Raw genomic sequence first — 13,472 nt, 5'->3', positions numbered from 1 at the left:
AATTATTGTTTTCTTAATAAGTGTGTCAATTCAAAAGTGGACAAGTAATTAGGTACAGAGAGAGTACTTGATGAGTTATCCTTTCCTCTAGGTGGAACAACAATTATGAGATAACTTATTCCGAGATGAAATAGTTAAAATAACAAAAATATCCCTCAAATCCTTTTTATAGTCACTTTCACATATTTTACATCTATAGAGAATATTTTATCGTAAACAAATAACTTATTCTTAGAAATTATGTAAGATATGTTATTTTATACAATGAATTAAATATTCACTAAGAAATAGTAGTACTAAAGTAACTAATTCAATCGTAACCTGTCATTTTTTTTTAGGAAAAAGGATAAATATACCCTCAAACTATTGTAAATGGTATGTAGACACCCTCCGTCATACTTTTGGGATATTGGTGCCCCTGCCGTCCAAAAACTAGAGCATAAATATCCTTTATACCTAACAGATATACACGTGTCATAATTTTATCCGCCGACCCAATGAATTAGATTGCACCACGTGTCCCTATTTAGTCTTCCTTTAGAGCGGAGGGTATATATGCTCTAGTTTTTTGACGGCAGAAGCACCAATATCCCAAAGTATGACGGAGGATATCTACATACCATTTACGATAGTTTGACCCCTTTTTTTTAAAAATAAATGAAAAGTTATGTTATTAATGTTAATATCTCTTAAAAAAGGGACATATTGGGTAAAAAATCTCCAAACTCCTATTAAAACCCCAATTCTTCAGCAGCCCTAAAAAATCCCTTTGCCGCCACACTCCCCAGCCTGTTCGACTCCATAGTCAGTAGCCATGCCGAAGCATTATCGGCCTGCTGTGAGTTTCTACCTTTTGCTTAATTAGTTAAGTTTCGCCTTTTTTTTCTTTCAATTTGGATATAATTTTTGTATGTTGTTTTACAGGGGAAGAAAAAAGAAGGAAATGCTGCAAGATATATTACAAGGTCACAAGCTGTGAAATATCTTCAAGTCAGTTTATCACTGTTCAGGTATTCCCTTTTTCTCTCTGTTTACTGAATAAGTTCTTGTGATTTGGTCTTAGAATGTTCTTGTATTTGAAAGATATGATTTTTATAGTGTATCTACTGAGTTTGAGCTATTGGTTGTATAAATTCAGTGGCGGAGCTAGGTTGAAGAAAGGGGGTTAAAATTATACTGTTCAAATAGGAAAAAAAAGGATTGTTTTTGGTTTGTTTTTGTGTAAACTGTTTTTTGGTCTCTCCCCTTTTCTCTATATTTATCCTTTTTGTTGAGAAGAACAAGTTCTTGTGGTTAGGTCTTAGATTTTATGGCGTATCTGCTGATTTTGATCTATTGGTTGTATAAATTCTGTGGTGGAGCTAGGTTGATGAAAGGGGGATTCATATTATACTGTTCAAATAGGAAAAAAAGGATTTTTTTGGTTTGTTTACATATAAGCTGTTTTTTGGTTTGTTTACATATAAGCTGTTTTTTGGTCTCTCCCCTTTTCTCTCTATTTATCCTTTTTGTTGAGAAGAGTAAGTTCTTGTGGTTAGGTCTTAGATTTTATGGTGTATCTGCTGATTTTGAGCTATTGGTTGTATAAATTCAGTGGTGGAGCTAAGTTGAAGAAAGGGGATTCAGATTGTACTGTTCAAATAGGGAAAAGGGAATTTTTTGGTTTGTTTATATATAAGCTGTTGAATCGCCTTGACATAAGAAAAAAATATAGTGAAGTGGCAAAGGGGTTCAAAAATTGCTACTTTGAATTAGTTGTATGAATATCTGGCTTTGGCACTTCTTGTGTTTTTATTATTGAGGTATAAGCTTTGTTGGTGTCTTTATTAGTATGCAGTTAATGTCAAAAAGTTTCAGACTTTAATTTGCATGGAAGGGATTTAGGGATGACTCAATTCTGAACTAGTTGGAGTCGGTTTATATGTGTCTGTTTTAAGCAGTTGGCTCTACTATGGCTTTCTTTAGGGAAAGATTATTTACGACCTTTTATTGTTATATGTGGATACAGGAAGCTATGCATCTTGAAAGGTATTTTCCCCCGTGAACCAAAGAAGAAGGTTAAGGGAAACCACCATACCTACTATCACACCAAAGATATTTTGTTCCTTAAACATGAGCCCTTACTTGAGAAGTTCAGAGAAATGCGAGCATATGAGAAGAAGATTAAGAAAGCAGTCTCAAAGAAGAACCGGGATCTTGCTGAACGCCTGCTAACTCGCAAGCCCAGTTATACCCTTGACATGCTTATTCGAGAGAGGTTAGTTTATTCGATCGTAGACATCATTGTTTTACAAGTGAGCCAGAAGCATGTCTGGTACTTAACTACTATTGTTTATCATGATTGTTCTAGGTACCCTAAATTCATTGATGCACTTAGAGATTTGGATGACTGCCTTAGTATGGTACACTTGTTTGCTGCATTACCTGCTGTAGAGAGAGAAAAGATACCGGTCAACCGTGTCCATAACTGCCGAAGGTGAAGCATTTTTTTTCAGGTCTAGTTGGTAGTGTTATTTGCTTTTACCTATATACATACTTATCAACCGTACTCTTATGATGGATTAGGTTGGGTCATGAATGGCAAGCCTACATTGCTCGCACTCATAAACTAAGGAAAACATTTATATCAGTGAAAGGAATATATTACCAGGTATTATGACTTCGTAATTTGTTTAGTTCCCACGAACATGGTGATATTTTTTTCTTAGCTTGATTTACTAGTTGCTCTCTGCAGGCAGAAATAGATGGGCAGAAAATCACTTGGTTGACTCCACATGCATTGCAACAAGTGCTTCCTGATGACGTTGATTACAACATCATGCTGACTTTCTTGGAATTTTATGAGGCCAGTAACATTTGTATATATCATTATTTTGAATTTGTATTTGTGGTATTTGTTGCTTGTAAGAGTAATTCTGCTTAAGAGCCTCTATAGTTGAAGTCTTGATCATTTCCTTGAGTCTGCAATTTTTGCTGGAGAGTTGAGCAGAATATAATTTGTATTGGTGAGCCATCTTTTTAACTGCATACCTGTACAAATGCAAACTTGGCCAGTATATTGAGAGTGAAATAGAAAAAATATGCTCTCTTGCTCATTCTCTTGCAATTGTGTGCAAATACTAGTTAGTTGGAAGTGAACTAGTATTTGGCAAAGTTGTATGCCTCTCCCTTGAATTTGATTAGGGAGAGCATTTTGCTTGCTTCTATCTCAGTCTTTCATAGATTTACATTGGTGGAGTTAGATGCATCTGTGTATTTACCTTTTCAAGAAAGGAGTTGTATGCTACTCATTGAATTTAAAAGAGAGAGAGAGAGAGAGAGGGAGAGTATTTTCTTGCTTCTATGAGTTGATTTCTCCAATATGTTATTATCTTATAATTGTTGAGTTTAACATGTTAAATTTTTCGAATGCAGACACTCCAAGCTTTTGTTAATTTCAAGCTTTACCATTCAATTAATGTGAAGTATCCTCCCATTCTTGATCCTCGGCTTGAAGCTTTAGCTGCCGGTAAGATTTCATCTTTTCCTTTTTACTTCATTTTTTATCAGCTGTTAACAAAATTCTCACATTTTCTACAGATCTTTATGCATTATCTAGGTACTTCGATAACAGAGCCTCCATGACAGAGTCAACAACTACTAGCTTCTCTGAATCTGATGTGAGTAAGGACCAAGGAAAGGGGCCAAACTATGACGAATCTGAACTTAGACTTGCTCAACTGCAACAACAGCTTCCTTCCAATGAGCCAGGTGCATTAATGCACCTTGTTCAAAATGCTGCGGAAACTGATGAAGATGATTCCGAAACCAGGGAATGCAAAACACTTTTCAAGGATGTCAAGTTCTTCTTGAGTCGTGAGGTGGGCGGTGTTTCTTTTAAAGTGAAAATAATATAATTAAAATGGTGGTTTTTGTAATATGAAGAAACTTATATTTTCATTTTGATAAAATATATATAAAGAATTTTATATTGATAAGAATTTTTTTTTTCCTTTGTGTCCATCTTTTTCTGCTATCTTCGTTCATTTCAAACTGTAGCTGGAAAAAGGGAGTGTGGTGGTTTGTCATTCTGTGATAGCATGGGAGCACTTTAGTAAGGGAAGTTCAAAATATAAATGTTATCTGGATGAGATTCATAGTAGAAAATTGCATTTACTCCCAATAGATGATCATTTAATTGCATCAACATGGAAATTCAAAATGCTTAGTTTGTTTGTGAATCATCTTCGGATTGGCTATGGCATTTTCATTTCTAATGTAGCCCTACGATAGTTGATATGGAGGAGGTGCTTGGCTGTGCCGGAAGTAGAACATGAGGGAACTGTGTAGTAGTCGTTTTGACAAATTAATCTGGTTGCTATGCCAATTATTGTTGATTTTTTTCATTTCTTGTTTTGGATTGAATTCCTTGTTAAGCATATTTATCTCATTCATATTCATTTAATTTATTATTTGAAGTTTTGACATTTCACTTTGTGGAAGAGTGACCTTCTGAATTTGTATCTCCTATGCATCCCCTTTTTGCCTACTAAACTAATATTCTTGTGACCGTGGTGCCGCCGTGCATCCTTTTCATCTTTTGTTCCTTTTCTGATTTATCATGTTGCTTTTGTCTCTCATGCTCAGGTTCCCAGAGAGTCACTGTTGTTTGTTATCCCTGCTTTTGGTGGTAACGTTTCTTGGGATGGTGAAGGGGCACCATTTAAAGAGACTGACCAAAATATCACTCATCAGGTAATTTTTTTTATTTTTTATTTTTGTGAAGGTAACATTCATCAGGTAAGGTTTTGCGAAATTGAAATTTTGTAAACATAAATCAACCCTGAAAACAGTTCTTGAAATCTGGATTTAGCATGTTTCTTGTGAAACTGTGTATGTGATACATCTTGTTGCTACTTTTCTAAACCCTCCTTTAATGTTTTCACATGTAGAAAAATAACTTCACGTCTTTCTGGTTTCTGCCTTCTCTTCCTCACATTGTAGAATTTACTTGTAAAAAGAGTTGTTACCATTTGATAGTAACAATGATTTGGTGTTGCACCTCTAGCGTGGGTGTTGTGGCTTTAACTTGGAAACACTTTGTAAGAGGAAAGCATTGACTTAAAAATTTGGACGTTGCACTTTATGGTCATCATGCCAATAGGTCTGAAACTGAGATGATGATGTTGTGTGTGTGTATTGTATCTATATGAGGTGCTTCTATCCTCTTAGAGAGTGAATATGCCTCCAGTGCCTAGGTGAGAACGGTGAAAGAAAGAGAAGGGGCAGCAATGAGGTAGAGGAATCAGTCGACTCATTAGGATCACGACCTACTGCAGCTTATGTAGTGGTTGGCCTTATAAGCTCACTAAGCTGCTCTTCCCTCTCCCCTTCATTAATTAATTGGAAAATAGTTGTCAGCATAATCTATGGAAGCATTTGACTCATTAGGAATAGGACCACAATCTGCTGCAGCTTATGTAGTGGTTGGCCTTATAAGCTTGCCTGGTGTCACTTCCCTCTCCCATTCACTTATTAAGTGGAAAATAGTTGTCAGCATACATTATGTATGTATAGTTGACATTTAATTTAGCAGTGCTAAATGGAGTGTGTGCCATTCGATTTGACATTGAAGAAGTGTACAATTATATTTTAACCTCCTCGGCTTAGGATTAAGCCTAATATACCTAGTGTATACTCATTTAACCATGTGCCGGTTTATCTGGGAGTCTATGCAGCTTGTAAGAAATAGTTGTTTGTTCGAGATGTAGTTGATTGATTCATTGACTAAAGTGATAGACTGATAAACATTTGTGGTCATTTATGATTATGAGATTGTAATTGCAAATGGAATTTCTATTTCACCTTCTTGCTGTCTTTTGGTTTGTGATAAAAATTTATCCTAGCACGTGTCAAGCTTAATTGTGCTGCTTCTCTTATATATTCTGCAGTGTTTATTAAAACAAAAGCGATAGGTATTATTAACCATATTAGGTAGAAAAAGCTGGTTATAAAGCATTTTATTATTGATCACAGATTGAATAAAATGAAAAGAGGTTAGTGTTTTAGGATGTTCCTGATCAAAGGTGTGGTTAGGATCCACAATCTTAATGTCAGGGGAAGGCATCCAATTGCGTAATGTCTAGCGTTAATAATGGAAGTCTTGTGCTTAGGGCAAGTGTTCTTACACATATATAGAAACATTCTTTTAGTTTTACATTCCTTGTGAAATATTTGGTTCTGGCATTGGGTTCATATCATCATATGCTTGTGCAGATTGTTGACCGGCCAACACAGGGCCACAAATTCCTTTCCCGAGAATATGTCCAGCCACAGTGGATTTATGATTGTGTTAATGCACGAATCCTTTTACCAGTTGAGGAATATATCGTGGGAAGGTATGCTCCAAATAAGATAATGTGTCTTTCTTAGTTTTCTATTATTTGTTTGCTAACAATAAAAGTCAACTAAACACTAATGAATGCTTAATATTGTCTTCAGGATTCCTCCGCCACACTTATCACCTTTTGTTGATAATGATGCCGAAGGCTATGTTCCTGAATATGCAGAGACCATCAAGCGTCTACAGGCAGCCGCAAGAAATGAAGTGCTTCCAATGCCAGGGGTGGGCAAAGAGGATTTGGACGACCCTCAAAATTTACTTGTGGAAGGCGTCATCGACCGTGCTGAAGCTATTGAAGCTGCCACGAAAAAGCGGAAGGTACGGTTTAGATGAGAGATTCGAGAAGAAGATACATGGTTTGATTTAACCTTAAAAGGAAGCATTTGCTTGAAATCCTGGCTAATATTTATGATGTCTCTCCTAGAAGAGCAGTGGCATTTTTGACTTGCCTTGCAATGTTTTAATACTAGATACTAATATCTAATAGCTTTTCATCTGATTCTTCATTTGTACTTTAATGCTACACATTTATTCCAGCCTAACATAATTTGGATGGTGCAGATGTCTGTTCTTCAGAAGCAGTATCATGATGAATTGAAAAAAGAACTTCGAAGTACCCAAATTTCTACTGCTTCAGATGGGAATAAGGAGAGTGTTTCTGAGCACATTGATGCTGGAGAAGATTCTCTTCCAGATTTAAGTCAAATTTCCAAGGATGCTGACAGCATGTCCAAGATTGTCATGCCACGTAAAAAGCAGAAGCTACTAAAAGCTATGGAGGTAATGTTTTTGATGCTCTCATAGTTCCACACAATGATATTTTTCTGTATTCTAGCAGGTACTAAAACTACGCAATGTTACCTTGCGTCATCATGGAACTTGTTATCTCGCCACATATAGGAACTTATTGCAGTGTGTTCCCAACTACTTATTTCAGAATCACTTGTTATAGAAGCAAACACCCTTGCTAACTCCCCTTATAACTTGCAGCATTTTTATTCGTCATCTTTGTTTCTCACGAGGCTGATGGGTGACATATCTTACTGCCCATGCATGTTTTCACTTTGTACCTTATGAAGTTTTCTTTGTCTTGACTGATTATTCATGTATACAACTAACTATCTTGCAGATTGGCAAAGAGCGTAAACAAGCTAGTGTTGATCGTTTGAAAGAGAGGAAGAGAAAGATTGAAGAAGGAAAGAAGTCAGGGAAATAAGCAAAAGCAACAATTGCCCGTGATCTGAAATCGTTTACTGTGCTGTGCTGTTTATCGTTTTTTCGTTTGGGATTGTTAGTTCTACAATATTTGTATATTTCTGCCAATTTGGCTAAAATTTTGCTACCGTAGGTGTGTTATGTTTTAGTAGTATTGTACGTCTTTTGAATACCATTTCTCAGCAGCTTAATACATACACCTTTTTCCTGGATATGCAAGACAATATTAATGATTTAATTGTCAATTGTGATCTTAATAGATGAGGAATTTTAGGTCACTAAAATCATATTATGATAATGTGTTGCATGCTTCTTTGAATATTTCTTGTATATGTTCATACTCTATTGCAAAATATGATCAAATTGGTTTAACCTTGATTCAACACAACTCATTTTTCAAAAAAATATTTACTACTTTCCTTCGTACCAAACACACCCTATAAGAGGATAAAACGAATAAGAAAAAACTCTTATAATGGAAATACGTATTTCTCTACATAATAAAAAATAATGAATAATATGAATACCCATATTATTCATTTTTATTCATATTAAATATGAGTCAAGTCAAATATTTTAAGTATCTATTTTCGTCTAATTCATTTTTGACCAACTTATATCCAATTCAATCCGTCTGTGTGCCGCCACTCCTAGCTCACTTGTATGCACCGTCTACGTCGAGGATCTCCGTTTATTTTGACAACAAAAATAGCTATATCTATAATTATATGACTCAGGACCAAACTGATCACATTTTGAAATACATTTTGATCACTTTTTCTGTTGTCAATTTAATCTAATGATATATATAAAATTGTGTACCGTAAAGTCAAAACTCTTATATACTAATTAAAATAAGACTGACAAATAAGTGATATTCTTCATTATCCAAAGTCGATGTAGACCACTTCTTTAAGAACGAATAATAATTTAGCCAATTAAAATAGTACTCTAACCAACTGTTTCATATTATCGGACTCTTTTTGATATGATACACTCGTTAAAAAAAAAAAAAATTAATTAATTAGAGTTCTTTTTAAAAAAACTAACTCCATTTAATAAATTTTAAATTTTAAATTTGACTATAAAAATTTTATGTTGTTATTTAATACTAAGTAGTACGAGAGAATCTTCTTGATTTACTAAAATGGACAAGAAAAACAAAACATCTATTTTTGAGATAGGAGTCAAGTAAAATGAAACAAAGAAAGTAATGTATTGTCCAAGTCCATAAATAGAGACCAATTACCCATTCATATTTGATATGGGACTCTTAACACAACTTTGCTCAAATTCTCGAGTAAAACAATGTTCATATTTTATTTGAATTTCTTTTTAAAATAAATAAAATTATCTTTAATTCAACATTTAGACAAGAAAAAGTTCGAATGATACTAAAGAAGATTTGACAAATGAACAAACTAGCGACTTGTCAAAATTTGGTAGCATGCTCTAACTCTCTTATCTAAAGGTTAGTTGGTGGTAAGTATTTTTTCTTTCTCTTGAGTTGATTAATAAGATTTAAGACACTAATAGTATTTGCTCCATAAAAACACTCTTCGAAGGGTTTTTAAAATTAAAATGTCAACAATATAAGAGGGGACGGGAGTTTTCACAATTAACCATGAAGTTAAATTTTTGAGTGTATGAATTCTAAATATTTTTTTTATGAAGAAGTTATTGAATTTTTGATAAGTTATTTATACATAGATTTAAGTGAATTTTTCAAAACACAAACTTAAAATTTATGCTAAAGTTACTGAGTTATGCAAAATTGATATTCATGAATTTGCTTACGAGGTAAAACATTAACATCACACAACAGTACTGTAACGTTCACATCTGACTTTTTTCACACAAATAATGGATCCTAAAAAGCCTGTCATTTGGAGATTGATCTCTATATATATACCAACAACATAAACAACAAACTAGACATTATATATCTCCACGAGTGGGAGGCCTAATTTATCTGAATTCACTATTTTCGACACATATTATAATATATATATATTTTCTTCATTTTATTTGTCTTAATTTAATTGATCACTTAATTTTGAGAAGTAATAGAAAACATTTGAATATTACAATTTTAGTTTAAACTAAAGTTTGGAGATAATATCTCAGGTGATCACTTAACTATGTATTTTTCTCCCAGAAAGTCACTTAACTTTAAATTTTGACTCAAAAGTGTAACTATGGATTCTTTTCTAAGAAGTCACTCAACTTAGAATTTTAACTCATAAGTCACTCAATTATAAGTGTTTTACTTATAAAGTCACTCAATTATGAGTGATTTACTTACAAATTAAAATCACCCAATTTAGAAATCCCAAATCGAATACCAAATACCCACTCCTACTTTTGAGTTAAAATTCCTAGTTGAGTGACTTTCTGAGAAAATAATTCATAGTTGAGTGACTTAGTTAAAATTAAAAGTTGAGTAACTTTGTGTTTGAGAAAAATGTTAGTTAAGTGATCATATGAATACTATTTTTGTAGAGATACTTTTAAGTAATTATTACTCAACATAACAATAATTTTTAAAATATAGCAATTTAAAAAAGGGAAAAGGGTCTGAAAAATACTGCAACGTTGGCCGAAATTGTTGTCACGATACCACACTTTATGGAGGACCTTTTACCCCTACACTATTTAATAGTGTAATTTGGTTAGTGTCTTTTTAATTGATAACTAACTGAACATAAACTGCTACTCTCTAAGAGTAATTTTTTGAAAAACACTTGTGATAAAATTAATTTTTTGAATAAGCAAAATTCAGAAACTTGACCAAACAAGGTAGAAATTCGTAAGTAGCTTTGTTTTGTGACCACAACAACAAATGCCAACAACTAGTAGTTTTTTCAAGAAAATAAAAATAGTAGGTCTTTATTATGACTTCACAACAATCTTATTGGTACAAAAAATCCATCAAGTTGTCAGAAAGAATCTTGAAATATTGTTGAGATTATTATGTATGTATAGTAGTGTGACAAAATTATATCATTGGAGTTTCTCTAGGTTTAAGATTTCCTACAAGTTCACAAACATAACACATTGAAAAAAGATGGTAAAAGCTAACAGGAAAAAGAACATTATGAAAGAGCCATTTCAAGATATTGGTAGGATCCATCAAATAGTATATATTGACTACATGTGTGTAACAACTTAGTTATCAAACCCTAATGTACCCCCCGCCCCCCCCATCACCACCACCCAATTTTATTTTTTATTTTTTTGAAAAAAAAAACAGGTAGAAAAATGTATGTATTAGGACTTTTTTGTGAAAATTATTATCTATATCGTTTAAGAATTTAAAATTAAATAATTTTATTATCTTTGATTATATAAACACATTGAAAATGTGAATTTTTTTGTGTGTGTGTCTATAAGGTCCAATAAGATATAACTATCAAATACTGTATTGTTCTAGGAGTAGAATTAACAATCAATTATTATAAAAAGGCAATAAAAGATAATGATAAATTAACGATGTTGTTGTAGAGAGATTTTTTATTGTACATTACTTCAACATACCTAGTATTACTAGTCTCATATAGTGGGATTTGGGAGGGTAGTACGCAGACCTTATCTCTATCTCATAGATAAGATAGATAAGTTGTTTCCGATGATTGTACATTACTTCCTTAGTCTCAAATTAGTTGTCATGTTTTGTAATATTATTATAGATGTATAACAATCAATTATATATTTTTTAATAAAAAGCAATAAAAGGTTGCGACAAACAAGGTTGGCGTAGAGATTTTTTTATTGTACTTCTTCAGTCTCAAATTAGTTGTCATTTTGTTTTTTCAAGAGTTAATTTGACTAATTTCTAAAGTTAAATTGAATTAAATCAGTATAATATCATGAAATTAAAATTTATACATTTAAAAATCATATAAAAATATTACAAGTTACAAATTTTCTGAAAGTCGAAGCGTGGACCTACTAGTGAAGCAACAACAGGTACCATAAAGAAGCGGCCATGAACTAGAGAGTCTTGATCAATTTGAAAGATCATTTAATGTAGTTGAAATAATTGGATTTGGGGTTGTTCGATCAAGTAAACGAAATTGAATGAAATTCATAGATGTCTCAATCTTATTTTTTTCGTAATCATGTCAATACGATAAAAAAAGATACTTTAAAATGTTGGTCAAAGCTAACATAATTTACCTTCCTGAAGTGAAACATGACAATTAATTTGAGACAGATGGAGAAAATATTTCATGGTCAATTTTTTTTTGAATGAGGCATGAGATTCCACAATGTTTTGCATTGAGCTAAAAGAGCAGTTAAATTTTTGGATGTCACTTTGTGGCATTGATTAAATTAATTAGTTTCTCTTCCAAAGTGTTTTTCTGTTTAGCTTTCTTGTTTGTTCATTTTCTCTCCAAGCTTTAGTCACTATTAATGTACTTTTTGGCAGCTCACACAAACTTTACTATTAATGTTTATGTTGACTAAATGTTAGTGCTTTGTTTGTTTCTCTTTGGCTTTTTCTATTTGCAGCTTATTTTACACTGTCAAATAATATTTCTCCCCTCTTTTTTCAACTTCATGACATCACTGATTATCACACATAATAAAGTGTTCATATTAGATATATTTAAGTTAACTATTTAAAAATATGTTATCTCTTTTAATTGTAGACATTTGCCTCGATCACAGGCAGTAAAAAGCCCAAGCTTATTTCAAATAGGTTGATGCGTATACTTAAATTAAAGGAGATAACATGTTTATATGATTAAATTAATTAACTATCTAATAAACACTTGATAACATGTGCAAATTTTTTTCTTCAAAATTTGAACTGAAAATATTTGATAGAAACACTTTGTTAGATGTTCAAATATTAATTAATTGAAATAATTAAGCCTTAATTCATGTTTCGAAATGAAATTTATTAAGAAGTTTAAAAAGAGGTATCTATATATTAAGGTTATATACATTAATCATCTATTACTAATTGATCAACTTTAAAATGAAGACAATTAATTATTTGATATCATATAAGCATCACGCATGAAAAGAAAATTCTTTATTTGCTTCCCTAAATGCCTCTATGAAGGGTAGATATAAATTAGTGAGACTTCAATGCAAATATTGATAATCGGGTGGAAATCCCCTTCATTAATAACCTCTCCCTCCCCCTTATTTGATTGTTTATTTATTATCGAGAGAAGTACGGAAAATACTTCCGAACTTGGCTCAAATTATTAGTTTCGTCCCTAAACTATTGACACCCCTCTACTTGACTAACTAAACTTAGATACATCCCGATCTGCCACATGACATAGCAAGAGGTCTCAAACTCTTGTAGAAGCATGAATCTCTTAATAAAAAGCTGAGAGAAGTGTTAAAAATACTCCTAAACTTGACAAGAATTTAGGGGTGTATTTTACTCATATTGCAAAGTTGAGTTAGTCAAGTAAAAGAGTGTTTTTATGGTTGTCAATAACTCGAGGATCAAACTAATAATTCGCGTCGAATTTAGGAATGTTTTTAATACTTCTCTCATTTATTATTTGCAAGCATTCACAAAATATGATCGAGAAGAGCAAGAAGATCCAGGGAAGTTGAAAAGGAAAATAAATACTCCGTCTGTTAACTTTTACTTATTCACTATATATATTGAAAATCAATCTCTATTTTACTTGTTCAGCTTAAAAAATTAAAAAATAATTTATTATTTAGTTTTTAATTTATCAATATAATTAAGTTTAATCATTTCTCAAATTACTATATTAATTAAAAAATGATATAATAAAATTATCATTAATACTATTTATCGCTCTTTAAGAAGAATATATCATATCAATACTAAAAGAAGTAAAAATAAACGAAAAGAGCACTATAAAGCTATATATTA

The 13,472-nt window shown here is 32.3% G+C and overlaps 1 protein-coding gene across 1 annotated transcript; it reads left to right on the top strand.

The window, feature by feature from the left end:
* Nucleotides 1–711: 711 nt before the first annotated feature.
* Nucleotides 712–7,839, top strand: LOC125839738 (pescadillo homolog). Its single transcript, XM_049518731.1, has 13 exons — nt 712–838; nt 925–1,010; nt 2,009–2,257; nt 2,351–2,476; nt 2,566–2,650; nt 2,735–2,845; nt 3,415–3,508; nt 3,580–3,860; nt 4,627–4,734; nt 6,256–6,377; nt 6,481–6,700; nt 6,944–7,162; nt 7,512–7,839. The coding sequence occupies exons 1-13, from the start codon at nt 815–817 to the stop codon at nt 7,596–7,598; spliced, it is 1,812 nt and encodes a 603-aa protein (XP_049374688.1). The 5' UTR covers nt 712–814; the 3' UTR covers nt 7,599–7,839.
* The last annotated feature ends 5,633 nt before the right edge of the window (nt 7,840–13,472 follow it).

Source organism: Solanum verrucosum, unplaced genomic scaffold, assembly GCF_900185275.1.
Source record: "Solanum verrucosum unplaced genomic scaffold, falcon-dt-bn FXZP01000175.1, whole genome shotgun sequence".
Lineage (NCBI taxonomy): Eukaryota > Viridiplantae > Streptophyta > Magnoliopsida > Solanales > Solanaceae > Solanum > Solanum verrucosum.
The sequence above is the reverse complement of the archived record's forward strand: the minus strand, read 5'-3'. Positions and strand labels throughout refer to the sequence as shown.

What these genes read in the sequence shown, in the direction of transcription:
- LOC125839738 (XM_049518731.1), top strand. Translation starts at nt 815, where the DNA reads ATGCCGAAGCATTATCGGCCTGCT. An exon ending in CGAAGCATTATCGGCCTGCT is followed by an intron (nt 839 to 924) that starts GTGAGTTTCTAC and finishes GTTGTTTTACAG; the next exon opens with GGGAAGAAAAAAGAAGGAAA. An exon ending in AGTTCTTCTTGAGTCGTGAG is followed by an intron (nt 3,861 to 4,626) that starts GTGGGCGGTGTT and finishes TCTCATGCTCAG; the next exon opens with GTTCCCAGAGAGTCACTGTT.